At 55.3% G+C, this 22,828-nt stretch overlaps 1 protein-coding gene across 3 annotated transcripts in view; it reads right to left on the minus strand.

Moving 5' to 3' along the window:
- Positions 1-279: 279 nt before the first annotated feature.
- The window catches only part of CD247 (CD247 molecule), a 69,184-nt gene continuing 46,635 nt past the window's right edge, over positions 280-22,828 (minus strand). The window contains exons 1-8 of one of the 3 annotated variants that reach the window (XM_088801546.1): positions 11,444-11,539; positions 6,774-6,874; positions 5,960-6,016; positions 5,356-5,436; positions 4,225-4,257; positions 3,402-3,458; positions 2,440-2,481; positions 1,202-1,400 (exon numbers count right to left, since the gene is read on the minus strand). In XM_088801546.1, the coding sequence (XP_088657672.1) occupies positions 1,335-1,400; positions 2,440-2,481; positions 3,402-3,458; positions 4,225-4,257; positions 5,356-5,436; positions 5,960-6,016; positions 6,774-6,874; positions 11,444-11,507 (501 nt within the window). In that variant the 5' untranslated portion in view covers positions 11,508-11,539 and the 3' untranslated portion in view covers positions 1,202-1,334. Of the gene's footprint in view, positions 1,401-2,439; positions 2,482-3,401; positions 3,459-4,224; positions 4,261-5,355; positions 5,437-5,959; positions 6,017-6,773; positions 6,875-11,443; positions 11,540-22,828 lie in introns of those variants that run through there. The other 2 variants (XM_088801545.1, XM_019747429.3) reach the window with 2 other exon arrangements.

A 22,828-nucleotide genomic window follows, 5' to 3' on the forward strand; every position in this document is an offset into this window, starting at 1 on the left:
CCTCACTCCACATGCCAGGCCTCACGTGGAGGCGAAAGGGGCCTGGCTCGGCCCGCCCCACCCTGTACCACATCAAGCACCGTGCCCACCAGCCCAGACGCCGCCCCCATGGCAGCACCGTGGACCACCGGATACCTCTGCTCACCTGTGCACCGAGGAACCCTCCTGTCCTGAGAATGGGCCATTTCACTGCCACTGAGAGGCAGCAGGCGGATTTCCTGGGGACTAAAGGACCATCACAGGCTTGACTGTCGCAATAAAGCTCAGAGTAAAGCAGCATTTTCACCAAAGCGTTTATTATGCAAAAGGTAAGGCCTCAGCAAACCAGTATAAATTAAAACCAAGCAGAGCAGAGCGGCCGTCCATCCATGCTGCGAGCCCTCCGACGCCACGCAGCGTTCCCGTCTATCCACTGGGCCTTTCCGTCCTGCCAGGCCCAGGGTCTAACTTCGAGGCCTTCACGACGATGGCTGTGTCCTGCTATCAGTGTGAGGTGAGCGTGCCTTGCTGCCTTCTCTTGCTCCCCCAGCTTGGTTCATGCTGTGATGACCCTTTCTGTGTTTTTGGTACTGGTTTGCTCACAGCTTGCTCCCCCTATAAGGATGTGAGCCCCGTGAGGGGAGCGGCGGCTTTGTCTTGCAGGCCCCAGAGGACCTGGTACACAAACTTTCCTGTGGAAGGGCTGCTGAGTGAGGAGGGCGTCCTGCCCCAGGCTCTGGCGGGGCCTCCACACTGGCTCCCACGCCTTACCCCTGGTTGCTACACACCTGCCGGGGCTTGGCCCACCTTCCCGCTGCCCAGACCTCCCAGAGGAGACACAGCCTCCTCGGCCCAATGAACAGTTCCAGAGAAATGAGGGGACAGCTGACGACAGAAGCCAAATTTACAGCAGGAACCAAGCTGCTCAAATACCGACAACAGTACAGACGACGAGGTGGGTGCTGGCGTTTGGGGTTCCCCTGGGGACTTTACAAAACACAATCTTACCAGTGGGTTGTGAGGGGTGTGCCTGCCTCCCGGGTAAGAGCCACCATCCCCAGCCAACAGAAGACCGAGGACAAGTGGTGCCCACAGCGGTCCCCTCGAGGAGAGGACTGGGTCATAGGACCGGGTCGCACTCCCTCACAGCACCCAGGCCGGACATTCTGTGTATGACGCTTTGGGACTATATAGGACCAAGTGGTACAACTTGAAGCCTCCTGCTCCTAAAGAGGAATGCTTTGCTCGTGGACAAATATGGGCGAACTGGGTTGGAAATGCTTTTTCCTGGGTCTGTGACAATCTGGGCGCCTGCAGGTCTGGCCCGTGAAGGGTGGAAGCTCCGCGCTGCTGTGCTAGCGAGGGGGCAGCGTCTGCATGTGCAGGGCGTCGTAGGTGTCCTTGGTGGCCGTGCTGAGCCCCTAGTGAAAGCAAATCAGAGAAGACAAGCAGGTCAGAACCCTCGTGCAGGCACGAGCTCACCAGAGGCCAACAGGTGACCGCAGCAAGGCCTGTGACCACCCACCCACTTCCAGAGACCCAGGAACTCGCCCCTCGTGCCACAGGTGAGATGGTTTGGCCCTGCTAAGCATGGCCTTGGAGCAATTCCTTTCCAGCTAACGTCTCCCCTGCCTCCAGCTTCCAAGGGCTGGGCACTCCCTGCCCGCCAGACGACTTGTCACAGGGAGGGCAGCTCCTTTCAGGCCACGCTACTGCAGTTGTGGCCTTGGTCAGGGAACAGGCAGGTGGGTCCCAATCTACCCGGAACGCCTCCCTCCCAGGTCCAGGAGACAGATGGGCAGCCACACGCAGCCACATTCTGGCCCTTGTGACACCGCTCTAAACTCAGGTAAGCTGGGCAGCCCCCCACGTTGGCGTCAGTGGAGCAAGCGAGCTGGGAAGAGCCCAGGGTGGCCAGAGAGCGAAGGGAGAACCACGGGGTCCCACTTTAAAGAAGCGGGTTGGCTGTGCTCTTTGCATCATCATTCCCACTGATTTGCGTAAACCAGGCACCTGACTACAACATTTTCTTTTCAAAGTTCTTTCTTATTTTTCTTGATTTTTTTCCTTCCACCTTCCCGCCCATCCTACCGTCTTACTAGGTCTGAGGATACGAGGCAGAATGAGGCTTCTGCCAGGCCCCAGAGCAGAGGGGAAAAGGCCGGACACGGCTGTGTGGCGTCCTTCGCCTACCTCTGCCCTGGGCCAGACCGCACAGCTGTGGCCGGTGCCCGGGACTCCCCCAGCCCCAGGGTTGGAGCCAAGTCATGTGCTTGACTGTCCGAACCCCAGCCCTGCCTCAGGACTGGCTGGAGGAGGAGCCACCGTGGCCCTGAACAGGTGCCCGAGGCTTAACTGCTCAGCAGTTGGCAAGAGCTGGTGCTGCCAGCAAGGCAAAGGTGGGGGCCTGACCTCACCTCCACGGAGATGTACCATCCAGAGCAGCGCCATCACTCTTACCTGGTAAAGACCATCGTGCCCCTTGCCTCTACGGCGCTGGTTCTGTGGGACAGAGACGAGGAAAGGGTTAAGTCAGATGGTCCACAGTGGCCGTCTTGCTCAAGGGCCCCCACTGGAGGGGCCCCCACTCAGAGGTGCCTGTCTCCCAGCCAGCACTCCTGCCCCCAGGGGAGAAGGGTCCTCAGGCCTCGGACAGGGCCCGGGTTTACTCTGCCCTCGCGGGTCCTCAGGAGAGTCCTGGGTGGGCCACATGGGAGCTGGCCACGATGCCCGCGGCTGGAATAAATGGGCCTCCCTCCAGCCCTTGAAATTCTGGGCTAGTCATCAAAGCCGCTGGGAGTGGCAGCTCCACAGTGGTCACGAACCTGGCTGCAGAGCCCGTTCACGTCCTGGCTCCCTATTTATTGGTTATGCCACCTTGGGGAAGTCATAGAGCCTCCCATGCCTGGCAGGGCACGCGTTTCTCATCGGGTTATTGTGGGAATTAAATGGGAGCGTCTAACTGGCAAAGCACTGACCAGGCCGGCATGGTGGATACACCCATGCAGGGCCCTGCTCAGAAGGGGCCAGTGCTCTGCTGTCACCACTCGGAAATTCTTAGTCACGTATGAACAAGGGGCCCCGCGGGCCCGGGCACTGAACACATATCAAGCACTTGATAACTTATTGTTAGTAACGGTGACCGATCTGCCCTGCTTTTGCAAAGCTTGGGCCGTCGTAGAATCCAGACTTGGGTCTTCATCAGCCCTTCCTTAGAGTCTTATGTGCCATCAAGTGGGTCGGAGCTGGACTGACCTTTGCCTCCTCCAGTCACCACTCAGCTTTTGCAGGCAGTGCCAGGAATGGATGGGAAGGGGACCTACAGCTGGCATATCTGGAAGCCCATGACGATCATCTTGGGAGCATGCCCCTCCCCCCAATGCCACCACCCAATCCTTGGGAATTAAGAAAGCGACACACACCTCAGGTTTCATGCCGATCTCGCTGTAGGCCTCCGCCATCTTGTCTTTTTGCAGCGCCTGGACAGGAAGAGGGCATGGGACACGGGTCTTACCAACTGAGGCTCCCCTCCAAGAGGAAGCATCTCGATTCACAAGTCGGTGGTGGGTTCCCAGTCAACACTCCAGACTTTATTCACACAAACACCTCTGCCAACCACCAGCTCCAGCCCCGCCCTCCCCCTCAGGCCCCTGGACTCCTGTCCCAGCTGCCAGCTCTTCGCCCTGAGCTCTGAGGCACGGGTTAGGATCAGAAGGGGAAGATGTGGCATTCCAGCCAGAGGACACAGATACTGGCCAATGCAAGGCTCACCTGGGGCCCCAGAATCATGTCTGTGAGCAAGTTGTCAACCCACTGCAGAGGGAAGGTCAAGGCCCTCTTTGCAGGAGGCCACCCCCCGCAAGCGTCCTCTAAGTGGCAGACCCAGACCAAGGGTCTGAAAACATCAGGTCCATGCCCGGATGCTGAGGAGGACCTTCCCACCAGAGGCGACACTCAGGAGAGGACTCCAGCCTCTAGGAACAGGAGCCCCCAGAAGGCATTGCCCAGCCTGACATCGCGATGCCCGCCCTGTCCCGGGCTGACCAGAAACCTGTAGCAGGTGGCTCAGGCTGAGGGAGGGGAGGGGAGTGACGGGGCCTTCCTACAAGCAGCTGAGGCAGGCAGCAAGCCCGTGAGCCTTTATACGCCCAGGAAGGCAGGGCCCCCGGGCTGTGCAGCGAAGCCTCCTCCTGCCTTCTCCTTCCCGCCAAAGCTCTAAGGGGAAGTGCGCTCTCCTCTACTCACATTGTACACGACCTCATGAGGGTTCTTCTTCCTCTGCTGAGAGAGAGAAGAGTTAGATGTGGAGACATGAATCCAGGCCCACCTCCTGCCCTCACACCCTGTGGGCTCCACCATCATCCTGTCCCCACCCTTGGCTCCTGCAGCCTTGCCTGGGCACTCAGGGGGCCTGCACAGCTCGGTGACGTCCCCTGAACTCAGCCTTCACCTCCTCACAAGGCCTCAGCCCAGCCTTGCTGAGGGCAGGCCTCGGGATGTCTGCTGATGGCCTGTCTGTCCCCTCGCAGATATACTGCCACACGTGTCAGAAGCTTACCAGTGGGATTTTGGGCTACAGATGAAAGGTCCCGAGCACCCTTCATTGGAGCATGGCCAACCACCGCTCAGCAGGTCCTGCTGCCCCATCCTTCCCCACCCCTCCCAGTCTAGGTAAGAAGAGGGCAGGAGAAGGGCTGAGGTTGGAGGATTTGGGGTGGACGGCAGGGTTCAAGGAAACCAGCTGTCTCTCCTGCCCCCACTCACTCCAGCCACAACAGGATGCTATGGGGCTCAGAGAGCTCGAGGGCTGGATGGACAGCTGTGACCAGAAGCATCGAGGGCCACAGGCCGTGTCAGATAGGACCGTCCCAAAACCTCGGCGGCCAGGCCTTTGCACTGAGTCCCGTTCTTCCAAGGACCCTACTCTGGCCCCATCCTGCTGCTCCCCAGCCCATAGGGTGTGGTCTACAGCCAAAAGGACAGAGCTGCCTGCCTGGAGCCCACCCATGCTCGAAGGGGTACCCGGGCCCCAGAGTCCGTGCCCAGCGGCTTTGTGTGCACCTTCACCAGGCCTGTCCTCCTGGGAGCAGACGGTGCCAGTGTCAGTGCTTCTCGGTGGCCAAGGAGCAGTGTGAGGGAGGTGGGGGGGGCTCGGACATGAGGCCAGGAGCCACATTCATGCACAGGAGGCCCCTGAGATGCAGACGGAAGCCCAACTGGGAGGAAGCGAAGGGGCTTTGCAGCAAATGAGGCCTCCGTCTGTCCTCATGGCCCAGGCCCCTTACATGTTAGGGGCAAGGGGGTGGCACAGTGTGCTAGCTGTGAGGGGCCCCCCACACCCACACTCGTTCACACACACAGAGAAGAATGTCCTACCTGTTTCCCTCCCATCTCAGGGTCACGGCCGCGTCTCTTATCCAAAACATCATACTGCTCTCTGCGTCCTACATTGAGCTCCTAAAGCAGACAGGAGAGCGTCAGAGACTGAGAGACCCTGGGAGGAGGAGCCAGCCGCACTGCGAGTTCCCCTTGGGTGGTGGCTCTCAAAGGAGCCGGGACTGGGGTGAGGGCGGTAACTGGTCCATGGGACACCAGCATCCCAGAGAACATCTCAGAGGACATGCGTTACCATGCGGACGGGGCAGTAATCCATTCGATCAAAGTCCATTGCACAGGGAGTCCCCGCCGCTGCAGTAAAGGGCCCACCCCTCACCCCGGCTGTGCGCACCCGGAGCCCTGCACCCAGCAGGCGCTTTCCAGAAGCAAGTCCTGAGAGCGCGGCCACCTCACAGCAACCCCCACGAGGCAGGTGCAATTACTGTCCCAGTTTTCCAGGTAGAACCCTGAGCCCCGGAAGGTGCGGTCATAGGGCTGTTGGCCACAGCCCAGACCTGCGAGCCAGCCCCGGCCTGTGTCTCCTGCGCCCAGCAGAAGATGCCCCTTCTCCCCGCGGGCTCCGCAGCAGCAGAGGCCGACTTACGTTGTAGACTTGGTTGGGGCCCTGCAGGTGTGGGGAGGCGTCGGCACTCTGGCTGAACTGGAAGAGAGGGGACAGCAGAGCGTGAGTGCCCTTGCTGGGGCAACTAGGCCGGCAGCCTCGCCCGGCATGCCTGCTGGGGGTGCCCTTGGGCGGCAGTGGTGGGACAGCGCAGGTGCTTGCCTGCGTCACTGTGTGGCTCTGGCTTAGCGTCCCAAGGCCCTGCCCACCGTGCACACCAGCCCACTCTTTTCAGTTCAGGCCACCGCAACCAGAGAAACTGCCAGGTCTCACAGGTCGGGGCAGGGCACACTGCCCGACATGTCTTCTGGGCAGCGTTGTTCAAACTTTTACAAAGAAAATCAGAACAGTTCCGCTTTTCAAATAAAATCTTCTGCTAAAGTTCCCAAACCCAAAATATGGGTGGTGGGGCACCCAGCCTCTTTTCTACACACCGCAGCGGCCCCTAGCCCCCTCCCCTCTAAGAAATCCAGCCTCTGCAAGGTACCAGCTGAGACCCTGCTCCCTGAGACACTTACCCACGGGGAGTGGGGAGCATGGGCCCTGGGACGCCTTGATGTCACACGTCAAAGCTCCTCACTAGGCACCGGGCGTCAGGCTGTGCCTCCGCTCTGTCCCTCTGTCCACTCAACCCCCCACCTTCCCAGCCCAGCCTTGTACACATGTAGCTGGTCCCTGCTTCTCCCATGGACACCAATCCACAGGCACCACCCACACTTGAGACTTTCCCCAACCAAGGCCCCTCTGAACCGAGTGGGGGAGCCCATGCCCCTCCCCAGAGCCCAGGGGTACCCACCTTCGCTTTCAGGAACAGGGCAGTGACAATGACACTGTAGATGAAGAGGAGCCCATCCAACAGGTAGCAGAGTTTGGGATCGAGCAGGCCGATCTGTGCCTCTGCCAAGAGATGACACTGGTCAGCCAGCCAGGCCCAGGGGACAGAGGCGTCCACACCACCCCGGGTGGCCCCATGACTGGCCAAGAAAGTCATGACAAGGGGGTCTGGGTTCACTCCCCATACCTCATCTCACCCCAACCTCCCTCCCACCCCCTTGGACCAGTGCCAGTCCCAATAGTGCACATGACAGCTGGGGCCACAGAGCCTGGGATGCAGGAGGCAGGCAGAACGCAGGGGAAGGGAAAGCTGCCCACTGTCCACGGGACAGCAGCCTCAGGCCCATGGGGGCCCAGGTGTGTGAGCCCATGTGACCCACACACTCTGGAAGCCTCCGGAAGATGGACGAATGGCAGCACCTGACTGGAGTGCGTGGCCCCCTGGGGCCCAGCCAGAGTCAGAGAACGGGACTGGGGGTGAAATGACATCATGTCAATCTCTAACTTAATTAGAACCCCCTTCCTGACTCCTGGTCCCCTGGTGCCAGGCCCTGAGCAGAGCCACCCTCCCAGGGCAGTGGGGTCTGCTGCTGGCTCCCCTCCCTTGGGCCTGAGGGGTCTCGTGAGCAACAGGCTGAGGGACCGTTGACGGTCCCCCTCCTGGCCGGAACCCGGCAGCCTCCCTGCTCACCGCCCTCCCCACCCTACTCATCCTTCCCAGGACCACCTTGCTTTTCCAAACTATGTGCCTTTGCACTGTTGCCTCTACATAGTCTCTCCCTGAAACCCCATCATGTAATGAAAACCTGATGCATCCTGCACAAAGCAGCTCCGAGGTCCCCTCTGTTTAGCATCTCCCACCCAGAATTGCCAAGGGCCCCTATCTCCACAGCCCTATTACCTTTGTCCCGCTGTAGGAATGCAGAATTAGTTGGTGCTGGCCCTGGAGTCCAGTGGGTTTGGGGAAGGAGGCACAGTAAATATTCTGCTTAAATTAAGTTAAATTTCATTCGCAAGCTCACTGCACTGTGTGCGGGGGCGCGGATGTTGTGTGTACGCGAGGCAGGCTGCTCACCCCGCCGCCCTGCGGGTGTTACCGGAGCTGAGGTCCGCGGCCGTCAGTCCTGAGGCCGGGGCGCCCTCTAGTGGCCGCTCAGGGAGTGGCTAATGTGCGGTCTTACGCTTCTAGCTGTGGGACTTGGGGCAAGTGATTGACCCTCTTTCAGCGGCCTCTTCTGTTAAGCAGGGTGGCAACGGTAGCATTTCTTCTGTGTTTACTCTGTGCCTGACCCCGCTGTAGTGCAGTAACTTTCAGCTCCTCCCACAGCACCCCATGGACACGGAGGCGCAGAGAAGTGGCGGTTTCCCCGCAGCACCCCCAAAGGGAGAGGTGCCCGAAATGCCTGGGGTCACCTCCCCTCCGCCTCCCGCCTCCGCTGGGCCCAGCGCTTCAGCAGGAGCAACGTTGTGGCGTCTGACACAAGCTATGTGAGCAAGGCTGCCCCGAGCCCCCCCCCCCTCCCCGAAGCCTTCTGTCCTCAAACCTTGGACCCCTGGCTAATTCAGGCCCCTCGCCGCTCTTGTCCAAACTCCCCGGAGCCCCTACTCAGAAACCATTGAGCACCCAGTCGCTGAGAGCAAAGCCCAGAGTCCCTGTCAAGGCCCCGCCACGCCCCGACTTGGGAGCTGGGGTCCCACCCCTCCTGGAGCTCCTCGGTAGCTCCCACCTGCCTGCCATGCTTGAGCTCGCTCTGCCAGGTCTGCCATTGCTGGCACCACCCTCTCCAGTCAGCATCTGCCCAGATGGGACTCGACCAGCCACCTTAGCCGCTAGTGATGAGTGTGCCCCCCCCAAGCACTCTACAGACATAACGTGTTGGGTTTGAGGGTCCCCCCATCTAGGCTGTAAGCGCTGGAGGCCAGTGGCCTTATTTTTGCCTGTCCTCCACCCCCACCTCAGGGCATTTAAACGGCAGAATTTTCAGGGGACAAGCCGTGCCCCAGCCCAAGATCGGGCTGCCCTCTGGCCCTGAGGCAGCACCGGAAGTCACCCGCTGTCCCTCCTAAGGGGGCCCTGACGGCCTCGAGGAGCTGAGCCAGTCCCCAGCGAAGGCCACCAAAGCTGGAGGACTTTTCCTTTCAGGACTGGAGGGGAGGTTTCAGAGGCGATTTATGGGGGTGGTTGAGATTCAAAAAAAAAGGGAAAAAGGCTGGGAGAAAATCGCTTGGCTGCCTGTCGCGTAAAAGGAGAACAGAAAAATTACTGGATGGTAAATTTAGAGCAAATAAAAAGAAATATTTCTTCGTGCTGTGCAGAGCCAGCTCAGCGGGGAGGGGAGTAGGTGCCTCCCCGGAGATAAGTAATAGGGGCAGGTGTTCTTTCTTTCTTTTTAAAGAGCAGCTTGATTTTATGACCAATGACAAGTGTGCTAAGTGTGGTTTGGCCGAGGAGAGGATAACAACCGAAACGCTCTTCCCAGGGTGGGGGGTGGGGACCCTCCCTCTGCCTAGTCCAGCTGTGCCTGTGCTGGGAGAGATGGGCCTGAGGAAGGTAGTGACAGCCAGAAAGTTCCACAAAGGGCCCAGGACCAAGTCCGTTTACATAATTGATTAAGTATTTCTTAGACATCTGTTTGATGCTGGGGGGTGTTGAATTGGAAACCCCTGGATTGGGTATCAAGTGCTTCCCGTCCTTCCCCTCCCACTAAGTAGCCGTGTGGTCTTGGGCAAGTCACTTCACCTCCCTGGGCCTCAGTTTTTCCATCTGTAAAATGGAGGGTAATCACATCCACCTGAAGGGTTGTGGTGAGACTCAAATGACATAATGCTTTATGCAGGACAGCGGTGCTCCCAGCTGAACTACAGGATCAGTGGGGCTGGGGGGGGCTGGGATCTGACCCCAGGAGCCTTTTCCCATTCAACCTGGGCCTCCACAACCCCTCTGTAGCCCCCTGCACAAAGCAGACTCAGCAGGGCTGGAAGTAAGAAGATTATGCCCGATTCCCCACCCCACCTTACCCAGATCTCATGGGTGACCCACCACTGGGTGCAGCCCCACCCCCAAGGGCCCCATATCTGGGTAGATACATGGAAATGTGGGCCCTGACGCCTGGCTGGGTTGCAGCACGTCTGTGTTATGGGGCTGCAGAATCTGGCTGCTGCCCGAGACGACCAGGCCTCACCCATGACGTTTGGGCAGAGACAGCGTGATTTTCTTAAGTGATTCAGGTTAGTCCAGGGCACAGCAAGACCCTGATGACACCCTGCAGACAAGCCGCTGGAGCCATGAAGAGCTGGCCCTGCACATGGGCGCTTCCGGCAGCGGGCTGGGAGTTGCACCCTGGGTACAAGGGGGTCCCCGCCTGCACCTGAAGTTGCTCAGCCATGAGATCACTGGCCAACAGTCTCACGACAGCCGCCTCATGAACTTGGGGCAGCTCCAGACCCAGTGCTTGGCTGAACTGAGAACCTGAGCTCTGGTCGTTTCGCAGCCCCGGGGTGTCACACAGCCACCCCCAAGGTAGGAACTGACGGAGCGGGCAGCAGGCTACAATCCCCTTCTTCCCCGCGCCAAGAAAACCTCATCTCCCAGGAGCTGAGGGATTAAGCCTTTTCCCATCCAAAGACAAAGAAACCCAGCAGCTGCAGCTCCCGTCCCACAAACTGGACGTGCTGCCCTTTGAGATGACAGGCAGGGGTGGCCAGCTGGCAGGGCCTGCTGCATTGTGAGCTGTAGGGGTCTCCTTCCCCACTGCCTTGGAGAGGTCCTCATATCACCTTGTCAGAAACCTGCTCGTCTCACCCAGAGGGAAACCATGCTGCCCAGGGCACAGGGAAGCACCTTGGTGACAGGGTGTTGTCCCTGGAGCGCAAGTCCCCTCTGCCTCCCTGCCGCCAGCCCAGGGCGTCACTTCCAGGTCCGAGGCCCCCATCGTGCCACCCTGATTTTCATTTTAAGCCTAATAAGTTGGAGCCTCCTGCTTGCCTAGCAGGAGACGTGGAGCACGCCACGTGAGACGCCCAGAGACTCCAGGGCAACCAGAGACAATCACCGGGTAACTGTCCATATGGTGTGTGGCATCTAAAAATGTAATAACTTATTAGCGAGCGTGAGCCCAGCCTGTGCTACACCCTGACGTCAGCTTCATGAAAAGCCTGAGCTCAGGAAGGGTCCCGGCACTGACCACCCCGGGAAGACTCTGGGCACTGCCCTTTGGAACCTGGTTTCTCTGGGCGAGGTGTCTTAGGATTGCATTGTTTTTCTGTCTCGCCGCTAGACCGTGAGCTTCGAGAACAAGGGGAACAGGATCTGGTCCTTCTTAACCGGAAGCTGCAGACACACCAGAGCCGAGCTGGCCCTGCTCACAGGCAGGGGACCTGCTCATCTCCCTCACAGCCAGATGCTAAGCAGACCTCTCATTTGAACCTCAATTTGTACTTTTAAAATTACGTCCTGTGTGTGCTCCAGTTTGTGTCTCATGCAAACGCAGGAGGTAGGCAGGGGGCTGTTCCTGGGCCCAATTCAAAGATTGATAAACGGAGACCCGAGGAAGGAAGCAGCCCCCCACCCCCCAGGAATGAAGCGGGGCTAGAAGGGCTCACGGGGTCTCCTGGGTGCAGGCCGCCTCTTACCTCTCTGCCTCCCGTGTCTCTCCCCTTTGGGTCCAGCACACAGAGCTTTCACCTGGCTCTGCATTCACAGCTAGCTTTTGGCACTAAGTCACAGCCGCTTGTGACCTTTTTACATAGTGTGTCCCCTCCCTGACAAGCCTGGAAAGCACAGAGGAGGCATTTTGGTTTCACTTGCTTATTTCCCTCCCCACCTACCACCTCCCCAGGCCACTTGAGAAGAGGAAGGAACGAGCCACACAGACTGGATTCAAATTCTGAATCTGCCGCTCACTGGCTTTGGGTTTGGGGACAACTGTCTTCACCTCTCTGAGCTTCAGTTTCCCCGCCTGCAGAAGAGGTGTAATAAGACCGACTTCTCAGGATATTTCTGCAGATGACGAGAGATAGCAGTGTGGAGGGAAGTGCCCTGCCCAGTGGAACACGCCGAGCCCATGGCTCTAAGTGAGCTTCTTTGCCACCACCGAGCTCTGTGCAGCCGCAGGCAGGGAGCAGGGCTCCCACCCCTCACTCACCCCTTCACACCAAGGTTGGGGGCAGAACCTGGTCCGGTCCCCAGCTCCAGAGGGAGAGAGCCACCTTTGAGGATGTGTGAGAATAAAATCGGACAGCGACTATGTATAAGGTACCTGCTACACCACAGAAGCTCAACAGTGTGGGGACATCTGAGAGCCCTCGTCTTCACAAAGTAGTAAGGACGTCACTTACATTTGCACTCAGCATTCAGGCGTGGGACCTCTGTGCCCTCGCATTATCTGATTTAATCTTCAGAGCAACTCTGTATGATCCGGCCAGAATTACTACAGGTCTGTTTTGCAGACGAAGAAACTTAGCTCAGAAAGATCCCTCAGGTAGAAAGCTCCTGAGCGCCTCTGGTGCAAAGTCCCTTGTCTGTCCACTTTATTCCTGTGCCTCTTTATTCCACCTTTTGTAGGAATTTCTTCTCTGGCACCTCCAGCCTCTGTTTGAATACCTCGGAGAGCAGGGAGCTCACCACCCAACAATCACTGGGGGACAGTTCTAATTTTCAGAGTTTTTAAAAAACAACTTTGGTCCTAGTTTTGCCTTGCAAAGCACACAGGGCACAGACTCTCCCACGGCCACCAAGCAGCCCATCTGTGCCCAGCTTCCCCCCCCCCCCCCCTCAGTAGCAAGCACACTAACATCTCAGCAAGAACAAATCCTTTGAAGGTAGAGAACTTGAGTGCCTGTCCTGGCTTTGCTACTTAACTAGCTGCATGACCGTGGAATACTCTCATAGCTGCCTCCAGGTGCGACACTTAAATGGAACGGGCTTGCTACCTGGTAGGCTCTCGGCCCATACACGCTCCTGGAATCAATATTAGTCATAAAACCCACAATTCAGATAAGACTGGCCAGCTTCCAAGCCCCCGACCTCCTCTTGCACCCCCAACCCTGAGGCCAGGGTCCTGCCATGCCCAGCCCCACCCCCAGGCTCAGACACCACTGCTGATGACACTGCAGGCTAAGAATTTAGAAAACAGGAAGTCACGAGTTCTCAGGAAGGCAGTGGCAGCAGCTCTGGGTGGCTGTGCTGCCAGCCCACTGGCCACACAGCAGTGACACACGTACCTCTCCTCAGGGCAGGCGCTCCCTCCCGTTGAGCAACAGGCTGGAGACACAGGATAATAGTGAGAACCAGGAGCTGAAGACGGATTTTGTGCCAGGAAGCACGCGTGCGTTTTCTCATTCAGTCCAAGCAGTGACTGAGAGCTGACAGCTGGGGAAACTGAGACTCCCAGAGGCGAATCACGGGCCTGAGACGGTCTAGAGCCAGAGCTGACCCCAGGCCTGTTTGCATCCTTCATCCAAAACACCATGGGGTTCAGCATCCTAAGCTGGACCTAAGGACCCTTTGGTCCTGCCCTTGACAACTTCCTGGTCCTCAGGGCTGGGGAGAGGGGGTCCTCACCAGGCTGGGAAATGTGTCCTACTGCGAAGAGCAAACCACATTCGAGGATGATATCCTGTCTCTAGAATTGGTCTCTGTCTTTGAGGGGGCAGGATGCTGAGAGGCCTGTGTGATTAACAGGGACAGAGGGCCTGCTACCAAGGGTGAGGCCAGGACCCACACTGGCCAATGAGCTCACGGAAGACCCACCTGGAGCCACTCATCACCTCCACCTGCAGAACAAGTCTCCATGGTTTATTGCTACTCGGGGGAAATTTCCCCACCCCCTCGTCAGTGTAGGATTTCAAATGCTCGTATTTCATTGTAAAGCTACTCACCTGGTCAGAACTACTACAAATTACCTATTCCCTCAGATAAGCATTCCCAGTGGAGAAACGGAGCTGTTTGAAACAAATATTTAGGGCAAATATTTATTCCCCTTCTTGTATTTTTTTTTTTTCCATTAAACTTCTTATGGTTTGTGCAATAATTTTTGAAATTTTTCTGTGGTCACTTTTCTTATTTTATTATCAACTCATTTTAACAGTGCAGGAAAGTGGAAAGAAATCAAAACCACCCATAATACCACACTCAGACTTAGCCACCGGTAGCGTGATGCCACTTTGCTTTCCCAGGGGTTTTCTACTTAGAAATTGTAATCATCCTACATAAAAATATTTCCCTGGGGGAAAAGAAAACCACCATTTTTTTCAGTTCGCGTAATGTAACTTAACATCATATTTTCATGTCATTTCTTGCTACTTCCTTGGTATCCTGAATGCTTGCATAATAATCCTGCCACTGTTTATTTAACCATTCCTCCATTAGCCATCATTTGTTTCCAATTTTTCACCATTGTAAATAATTTTGTAAGAAACACCTTCATTCCTAAAGCTTTTTTATAGGTTTAGAATCTGATCAATAATACTTTGACAAAAACGAAAGTCAAGACAACTAGTCCCGGAGAAAAACCAGCAAAAGATATAAATAGGCAACTCTCAGAGGAGGAAAAACAAATTGCTTATAAACATATAAAAGGACACTCAGTCTCACCGGCGGTCAGGGAAAGTACGAAATGACAAGAAGTTGGGTCACGTTTCTCACGGGTGGTCAGAAGGCCTCACCTGTAAGGATATGTGGAGGAATTGCTCTCCTGGCAGAAAAACAACAGGTGCAAAGGACCTGTGGTGGCCCCAGGCCTGGTATATGTGAACAGCAAGGAGATGGCCGTGGCCAGGGTGGCTTGGATGAGGGAGAGTATTAGAAGCTGAAGTGAGAGGGTCACCAGAGAGTGGGGCCATTAGTTCAAACCTCCTGAGCCAGTGGATTTGACTCTGAATGACATGGGACGCAATCGCAGAGGTTTCTCTTCTTACAACAAATACACATTACTTCTGTCATTTAAAAAATGTGAATAAAATGTAAAAGAAAATAAATGAAAGCCAACTGGAGTCCTCTTGGTTCACTGGGGTTGGCTGGAGATACCCAGGCGAGCTGCCTAACATCTGCCCCACGCTGCCAGGGCACTGCCCTGCTCCCTCGAGGCTGTGCCACGATTTGTCATGCAGATGTAGTCGTGTTTGCCTCTTCCTGCCCTCGCCCCATAAACCAAGCTGCAGTTTCCATGCAGAAAGTGGTTTTATTTCTACTGAAGACGTGCAGACCCATTCATTCTTTTGCTTTTTCATCATTTGTTACCATATACTGGTCACCCAGCCTTTGTTTCTGTTATGCTCTGAATTTTGTCCCCCCCCTCCCCCCGCAATTCCTACATTGCAGTTGTAACCCCCAGGACGTCAGAGTGTGACTGCGTTTGGAGAGAGGGACTTTAAAGAGGCAGTTAACATGAGGCTTTTGGGTGGGCCCTGATCCAGGATGGCTCCTATCCCATGAGAAGGGGCAATTAGGAGTCAGGCACACACAAAGGGACCCTGCGAGGACACAGGGAGAAGGTGGCCGTCTGCTCGCCAAGGGGAGAGGCCGCAGGGGGACCCCACCCTACTGACACCTGGATCTCAGACTTTCAGCCTCCAGGACTGGGAAGAAATACACTTCTATTGAAGCCTGTAAGTAAGTGTCTGTGGCACTTTGTTATAGCAGTTATATGCAGATGCTACAGTTTCCTTCCCTGAAAACAGTCACCATCATTCCTATTTCCGGGTGAGTGTAAGGAAGCGTGCACAGTCCGTGTGAGCAAGAACCGAGCACAGTACCTGACCCGCAGCAGGCACCGGAAACACAGCAGTGGCAGTCGTCACCACGAGAAGGTGCCAGGTCCTGTGCTGGGCAGTGAGAAGCAAGTGAAAGATGCAGTTCTAGCCTCGCAGTTGAGCAGGGAGAAGGGCCACATAAACAGATCACCCCAACTGGAGAGACGCTCGGGGCACTAAGGAAACAGGCGGGAATCACTGCCTGCAGCCACCGTCCGGGAGGAAAACACTGACCCACAAGTGACCTTTGGTGAGCAGAACTCATGTTTCAGTTCCTCCCTCTCATCCCACCTTCCCAGCAGCCCCTCAAGGCCAGCGGACAAGTCTCTCATTTTAGAGGACAGCACTTCACTTGCCATGTGCCAGGCCCACTATAAGCGATATATATATACATATATATATATATATATATATATATATATATATATATATATATAGAGAGAGAGAGAGAGAGAGAGAGAGAACAATATATATACACATGTGTGTGTGCGCGTGTGGGTGTATACCAAGGGTGCCACAAAAATGTACACAAGTGGACACGTTGGTCAGCGTTGCTCAAGGAGTCATTTGCCGTCATCAGAAGTGTCTGGATGCCGATGGTAACCACTTTGAGCATCTCTTGTCATTGCAGAAGTCATTACAAGGCTTGTATTCATCTTTTGTTATTGGTAGATATTGAGTATTACAATTTTAATACAGTTTTCCTTTCTTAAAATGTGTATACTTTTTTTGGCACCCTTTGTCTATACGTCTGCAGGTATATATACGTGTGTGTGCGTGTGTGGGTATATATACATATATGGGTATATGTGGAGAGAGAGGGAGAGAGAGAGAGAGGCTCGGCTCTGACGCAGGGCTTTCCTGGTTGACCCCAGGGATCCACTACACCCTACCAAACATTTGCTCCACACTTTCAGTTTACAAAACCCTTTTATATTCCTGATTTCCTTTGATCCGAACAACCATGGATGCAGCAAGCTGGGCAGATCGTATTTGCTCCACTCTGCAGATAAAGAGACTGAAGGTCAGGGAGGTGAAGTGAATCTCCTGGGGGCCCGGGAGCGTGTGCAGCAGAGCCCGGATGAGAAGCAGGTCTGGCCAGGCCTTTGTTCTTCCTCACACAGCCCCGCCGCGGATAGCCCTCACGCTGTGTTCTTGAACACCAGCACCGTTTAAAAGAAATCCACTCCAGATCTAACACCCTCGGGTGAAAATGCCAGGCAGGATTTCAGGTTCTCTGAGGCTTTATTTATTCTGTAGATAAACCCTGACAGTATGCAGACATACAAGCACAGGGATGTTTATTGCCTTATTGTTTGCAGGAGAAAGAGAGAGAGAGAGAGAGAGAGAGAGAGAGAGAGAGAGAGAGAGAGAGAGAGAGAGGGAGAACAAAAGGAGGGGGAGAGAGAGAGCAAAAGGAGGAGAGAGGGAGAGAGAAAAGAAGGAAGGAAGGAAGAGAGGAAGAAAGAGAGAGAAAAGAAAGAGAGGGAGAGAGAGAAAGGAAGAAAGAAAAGCAACGTAAATTTCCACCAACTGGGAACCTGATAAATAAATAAATAAATTTTGGTATATTCATATACAGCAGTTAATAAAACACAATATAACAGATAACTCTGCATGTGCTGCTCTGGGTAGATTTCCAAGACACTTAGGTAAAAAAAGCCCACTCTAGCATTGTGTGTGTAGTGTCTGTGTATAAAGAAAAAATGTGCATGGGCTGCATGTGTGTACTTATATGTACAGAACACACCCTGGATGGGCTTTCTGTGGGGATGCTGACCCAGTCCCCGCGATCGACGGTGGCTTCACAGCACCGTGAACGCACCTCGTGCCACCGAATTGCATGCTAAAAAATGGTTCAAATGGTAAATTTTATATTACATATATTTTACCACAAAATATGCATCTATGTGCGTGTGTCTCTATATCCAGATGGCCACACACACACACCCACATGTTACCCATGGTTAACTCTGGAGAGGAGCCAGACGAGGGAGCCGTTAGGAGAATCGCCCTTATTTTCCACTTTGCACTCGGAAAGGCTATGATAGTACATTACACCTCTAACAGTACACGACCCAAACTAAGACGGACGGCGTGAACCCTTCAATCAAACAAGGTGTGTGCAGCACAGTTCCCAGGGGCAGAAAGGGGGGGGACAGGGACTCGTCCATCTAGCAAAGCGCCTTCAACTGGGGATCACCTGCTGGGGTTTGGAAGGATCTCAGATATACGGACATTTTCGCTACAGTGCTATTTTGTGAACGCGACTATGATTATGTCTGGACATAAAACCCATTACTGCTGCTGAAGATGCAAGTTGTCGGGAATCCGGTCCTTTCATGGACAAGCCCCTCCTCCATCCGCGTCACGTGTACCAGCCCTGCCAGGCAGGTGGTGTGAGAGGAAGCCGGCTCCCAACCCCAGCCTCGCCCCCCAGCCAGTGCCACTGCCCAAGAGACCAAGCAGGTTTCTGGGTACCTAGAGCTGCCTGGGCACCCTGAGGGAGACTATGGGCGCAGGGAGCAGGAGGGCCCACCTGAGCCCTCACCTGCCCTCTGGGAAGCATCCTGTGGGCCCGAGGCTGTTGAGAGCAGCTTTTTGGGAGCTCCCAAAGTACCCAGAGCAGAAACCTGGGTGTTATCTCCTTTCCTGATAGCCCTCCAGCCTGGCACCTCGAGTGGGGGGCCATGTCTCCCCACCCTTGTAGGCCCCGTGCATCAGCCTCTCACCTGCAGACACCTGGGGGGCAGGGGCGAGGACTTCCCGCTGCACCAGCGCCTCGGAGCATGCGGAGGGGCTGGGGGGGGAATGGTATTTTGATTTTAAATTAGACCTCGTGGCACAGAGTAAACAAGTTGCTGGGATTTCAAAGAAGCACCTCAGCCTTCTGAGGCCACATCACTGCCCTGGGACTGGGCACCCTCATGGAAAAGAGAGAAGGAGAAGAATGACTGCCTCGGGGACGTCTCTGCAGGCGGACATGCTCACCTCCTCCCTGGGCCCTGGCCCCCCACTGTCTGACTGGGGTGGATCTGCCAGGCTGTCACACTGTCCTGGGTGCCGGGCTGTGCTCTCCAGCCACACTCAAAGCACCCAAGTCTCTGAGGAGCCTCAGGAAGGACAACCCTTCCCAAGAGGGAGAAACACCTGGGCCCAGAGACGGGGACTCGAGGCCCTTGCTCATCACACAGCCGGGTGGGCTCTGGTGACACTGCTCCACCGCCCCAGTCAGTGTGGTTACAAGGAGCACAGCCCCTCCCCTCCGACCCACAGCTGTCTCCTCGCTCGAGGTTTCCTGTCACACTGCCATCCAGGGCCTGGGTTATCTGTCCCCCGAGATCTCCCATCTGCACAGCTCACACACACGCAGACGTCCGCCCCCACTTGCGGTCCCCTTCCCCGAAACTGCACGCCCCCAGCCCTCTGTGAGGAGAGGTCGGTCTAGCCCAGAGCTCAGGGGGTGGCGGGGATCTGCGGCCTGGCTGGGGGCATGGGTGGGAGGGGCTTCTCCCCAGATGTCAGAGAGAACTATGCAAGGGTCCCCTTGAGGTGCAGGGACCAGACTAGTCCCTGGGCCCCGCCAAGGGGGGGCAGTGACCAATAGAAAGTCTCGCTCTGGGTCACTGGGCACATGTGCAATAGTCCACAGCTGTGCAGCTGAGAGGCCAGGCCGCTGCCTTCCGCTCTGAAGGCCCAGGAGACATGAACTTGCCAAGGCTCGGCCGCCACCCCCCACACCCCTCCCCTCCACAGAAAAGAGGGAGGAAGCGCAGGGGTCTCTCTGCTCTCACACAGGGGGACCCCAAATGTCGTCAAAGCCTCCATTCTCAGAACCGACCTCCGCTTTCACTTGGGAGCCCCGCAAGCACTGTCTGGGGGTTTTCCTGGCACACAGGCACACCTGGTGCAGAGCCTGGCACATTCACCGCCGAGGGGGCATTTCTGTGCAGAGCTCCAGGCATTCACCCTGGAACCGCCTGTGCCTGGGGCTGTGTCTCCCCTGCCCAACCCAGGAGTGAGGGGCCATGGCGGGGAGGGCAGCGGCCGAGGAGAAAGTGACTGCTGGCTCTCTCTGGTTTGCTCTGACGTGAGCTCATCAGGTCCCATGACCAGGTATAAAAGCAGAGAATTTTGACTTAGAAGGACAGAAAGTCCGCTAGGCCACTCCTGGGTGAAGAAGGTTTCAGTCCCCGTCTTGGCCAGCAGCCGGGTCGGGTCTGGGCCTGTGTGGGCATCGCCCTGAGCCACCGAGGGCAGGCCCAAGGGATTGGCCCTTCAACACAATCCCGTGTCTCATGGACACTGTGCTTTAGGAACCCCTGTCTCCGACTTGGTTGGCTCTGGAAAAGTCTATGAAGCCTCCAGCCCCATGTGAGCATTTGTACACAGGCGGCTCTGTGAAGGAGGGCAGCCCCCACGTGGGTCCAGCGGTCCGGCGGCAGGGACCAGCACCCACACCCCATGTCTTTAGTCAGAGAAACACCCAAGGGAGCCTCAGCGTCAACATTGCAGGTCCACTTTGGTTCATTCCACATTTCGTGGTATCGACACGTCGTCGCCTGTGGCATCATGACATACTAACATGGCTGCCCGAGGACCTACTTGGTTTAAAACTACGCTGACAGGGCCTGTCCTGGAATTCCTTTTCTACCTCTAGCCCCGCTTGCTTCACATCTGGTCGGCTTGCTGGGGGCTGGAGGCTGCCTGGGAAGACCTCACACCCACCGGCATCTTGGGAAATTCTGAAGCGCGGGTGTGAGGTGCCAGCAGGGTGGGGCCAGCCGCTGGGTGGCTGTCTCCCGCTGCTTCAGCACTGTCTCGCCAGTGGCCTCTGCGCCTGGTACAGGGGCATAAGCTGCTCTGGGCAACTTAGGGACCCGGAGTTGTTTGCTCAGGGCTGTGTGCAGATGGGATGGGGGCCCAGGCCCCCTATGGCATGTGTTAGTTCTCCTTGCAGGGTTCATTGGCCAAAGAGAACAAGTCCAGCTCCCAAACAGACCCGAATGACCAGAGAAGGAGAAAAGAGCAGAGAAATGCTGCTGCCCAAATGGAGCTGGCATCTCGCCCCGACCATCCATCCTTCCCTGGTTTTGACTCGGTGGACAAGGAACACTACCTCCTACCAGCCCTGGATGCCGAGAACCATCGTGCGACGAAGCCAGTGAGCGTGACCGTACGTCAGCGGGGCTCCTGGGTTTTCCTAAGTGCTGCCCACGGCACTCCAGCCAGACCCACCTTTGCCTTTCGCTCTCCAAGCCTTTCTCCCCTCTCGCCTTCCCTAAGTGTCCTTCCCCAGAGCTTCAGCCCACACCGACTTCCAATGACTTATTTATATTTTAGTGCAAAGAGCCCTTAGTTACTCTCACCGCACCTAAGGGCTGCTCTCCTGCTCAACTGGACTGCAGGTTGTTCAAGGGCGAAGGTCACGGCTTCCAGTTCTCTTGTTTCCACCACGTATGAAGCCCCAGTGGCATCCCCGACTCAGTAATTGCATAATTGCTTGGATGACTGACAAGCTGATTGATGACTGATTGATCAGTGGTCGTTAATGCCGTGCACTGAATGAATTTTGCCTCCTACATTTCAAAGAACCTACAAGTTGGAAGACGCCTGAGAGACCATATTTACGGGGGCCTTGGCCAAAGCTGCCACCCAAAATTTGTCCTTAGGGAAGTTACTTCACCCCTGGTTTCCTCACCGCCAAAATAAGGGTGTCAATCTAACAATCTCTATGGTTCCTTCCAGTTGTGCCTGCTACGTGATTCAGGGTTCAAGCTAGTCGTCAGGAAGAAAACTCCTTAGGATTTCTTAATGAGCAGCCTTCACAAAGTGCCAGATTCCTATCTGTACCCCACCCCACCCCACTTTTCCTGTTGTCCCCACATACTGTGTTTCCCCCAAAATAAGACCTAATCGGAAAATAAGCCCTAGCATGATTTTTCAGGATGACATCCCCTGAACATAAGGCCTAATGCGTCTTTTGGAGCAAAAATTAATATAAGGCTCGGTCTTATTTTCAGGGAAACACAGCACATGGCCCTGGTGAGGGCATAAGTGAGTGGGGTGGGGACATTGCAGCCCCTGAGCCTGTGAGGGAGGAGGCTGGCAGGGCCCCATGCCCTAAGCAGGCCTCTGTCCTGCATTTGACTCAGGCTCAGGCCGGGTGGCGGGACTGCCACCCATGTCAGCATCCTCCTGAGCGTGAACCAAGACCGGGCAGAGGTGTCCCCGGGCTGCCAGTCTCCCACCTCTTCCAGAAAGACCTTCCATTAGACCCTTCCTTCATCCTGACAACCTTTTACTCATCTTTCAAGGCTCAGCGCAAATGTCACCTCCTCTGCTCAGATGTCTGTGTTTCCTTCGGGCAGGCGCTAATCGTCTGTTTCTATTCTACACGGTGCCTGAAAAGTCAGGAATCATGAGTGAAATTTATCGTTAAACAGAATACCAGTTACATTTTCAAATAACACATTTAATGTTTTCCTTCAACCTTCCGGTACCTGTCCAGGTGAAGTATCCCTAAATTGAAAGAAATGGATTCTGTTGTTTACCTTGTAAAAAAAAAAAAGGGGGTTCAAGAAATACAGCGCTTTGTGTTTCCAGGTGTAATATATTTCTTGGACTTTTTTTTTTCACATTCACAATTGGACTCATTGCTTTAAATGGAAGAACGTCCTGACAAGGTGTCTGGAGGTTGAAGAAAACCAGACTGAGCACATTGTTTGAAAATGGAGCTAATGTTCTGTTTAAAACTAAATTTATGATAATGTTTCAGACTTTACAGACACTGTCTTTCTCGACACATTTTCCACTAATTATTTAACGATAGGTCTATCTTGTTAAAAATTAAACCGTCCAAGGCCTGGAATGTATTTTCTTCTTCTTTGACTCTCCAATTCCTCACTAGCGCCAGCATGAAGTAGGTGATCGTAAGGGTTTGATGATTGAATAAGTGATACAGCCAGGCGGTTTTCACCTGAACCCTTGCTCTGGGGCTGAGTCCAGAGTGGTCAGCCTCGCTCGTTCCTGTGTTTTCAACTTCCTTCCTAATCCTCCCCTGCCAAGTTTAAAGAAATAAGATGAAGATTAAGAGCTTTGTGTCTCAGATGTCCCAGACAAATATAAGAGCATCAGAAAAATCTGCCCTCAAGTGTAGGAAGGTGCAGGAGAAAGACCCAGCTTCTCCGGCGATGTATTTCTGAGCTCTGAGTCAGAGCTGGGGGGAGGGGGGAGGGCCATGCACACATCTAAGTCTCCCATGCA

Source organism: Rhinolophus sinicus, chromosome 11, assembly GCF_057876585.1.
Source record: "Rhinolophus sinicus isolate RSI-liver-muscle chromosome 11, RSI-T2T, whole genome shotgun sequence".
NCBI classification, from domain to species: domain Eukaryota; kingdom Metazoa; phylum Chordata; class Mammalia; order Chiroptera; family Rhinolophidae; genus Rhinolophus; species Rhinolophus sinicus.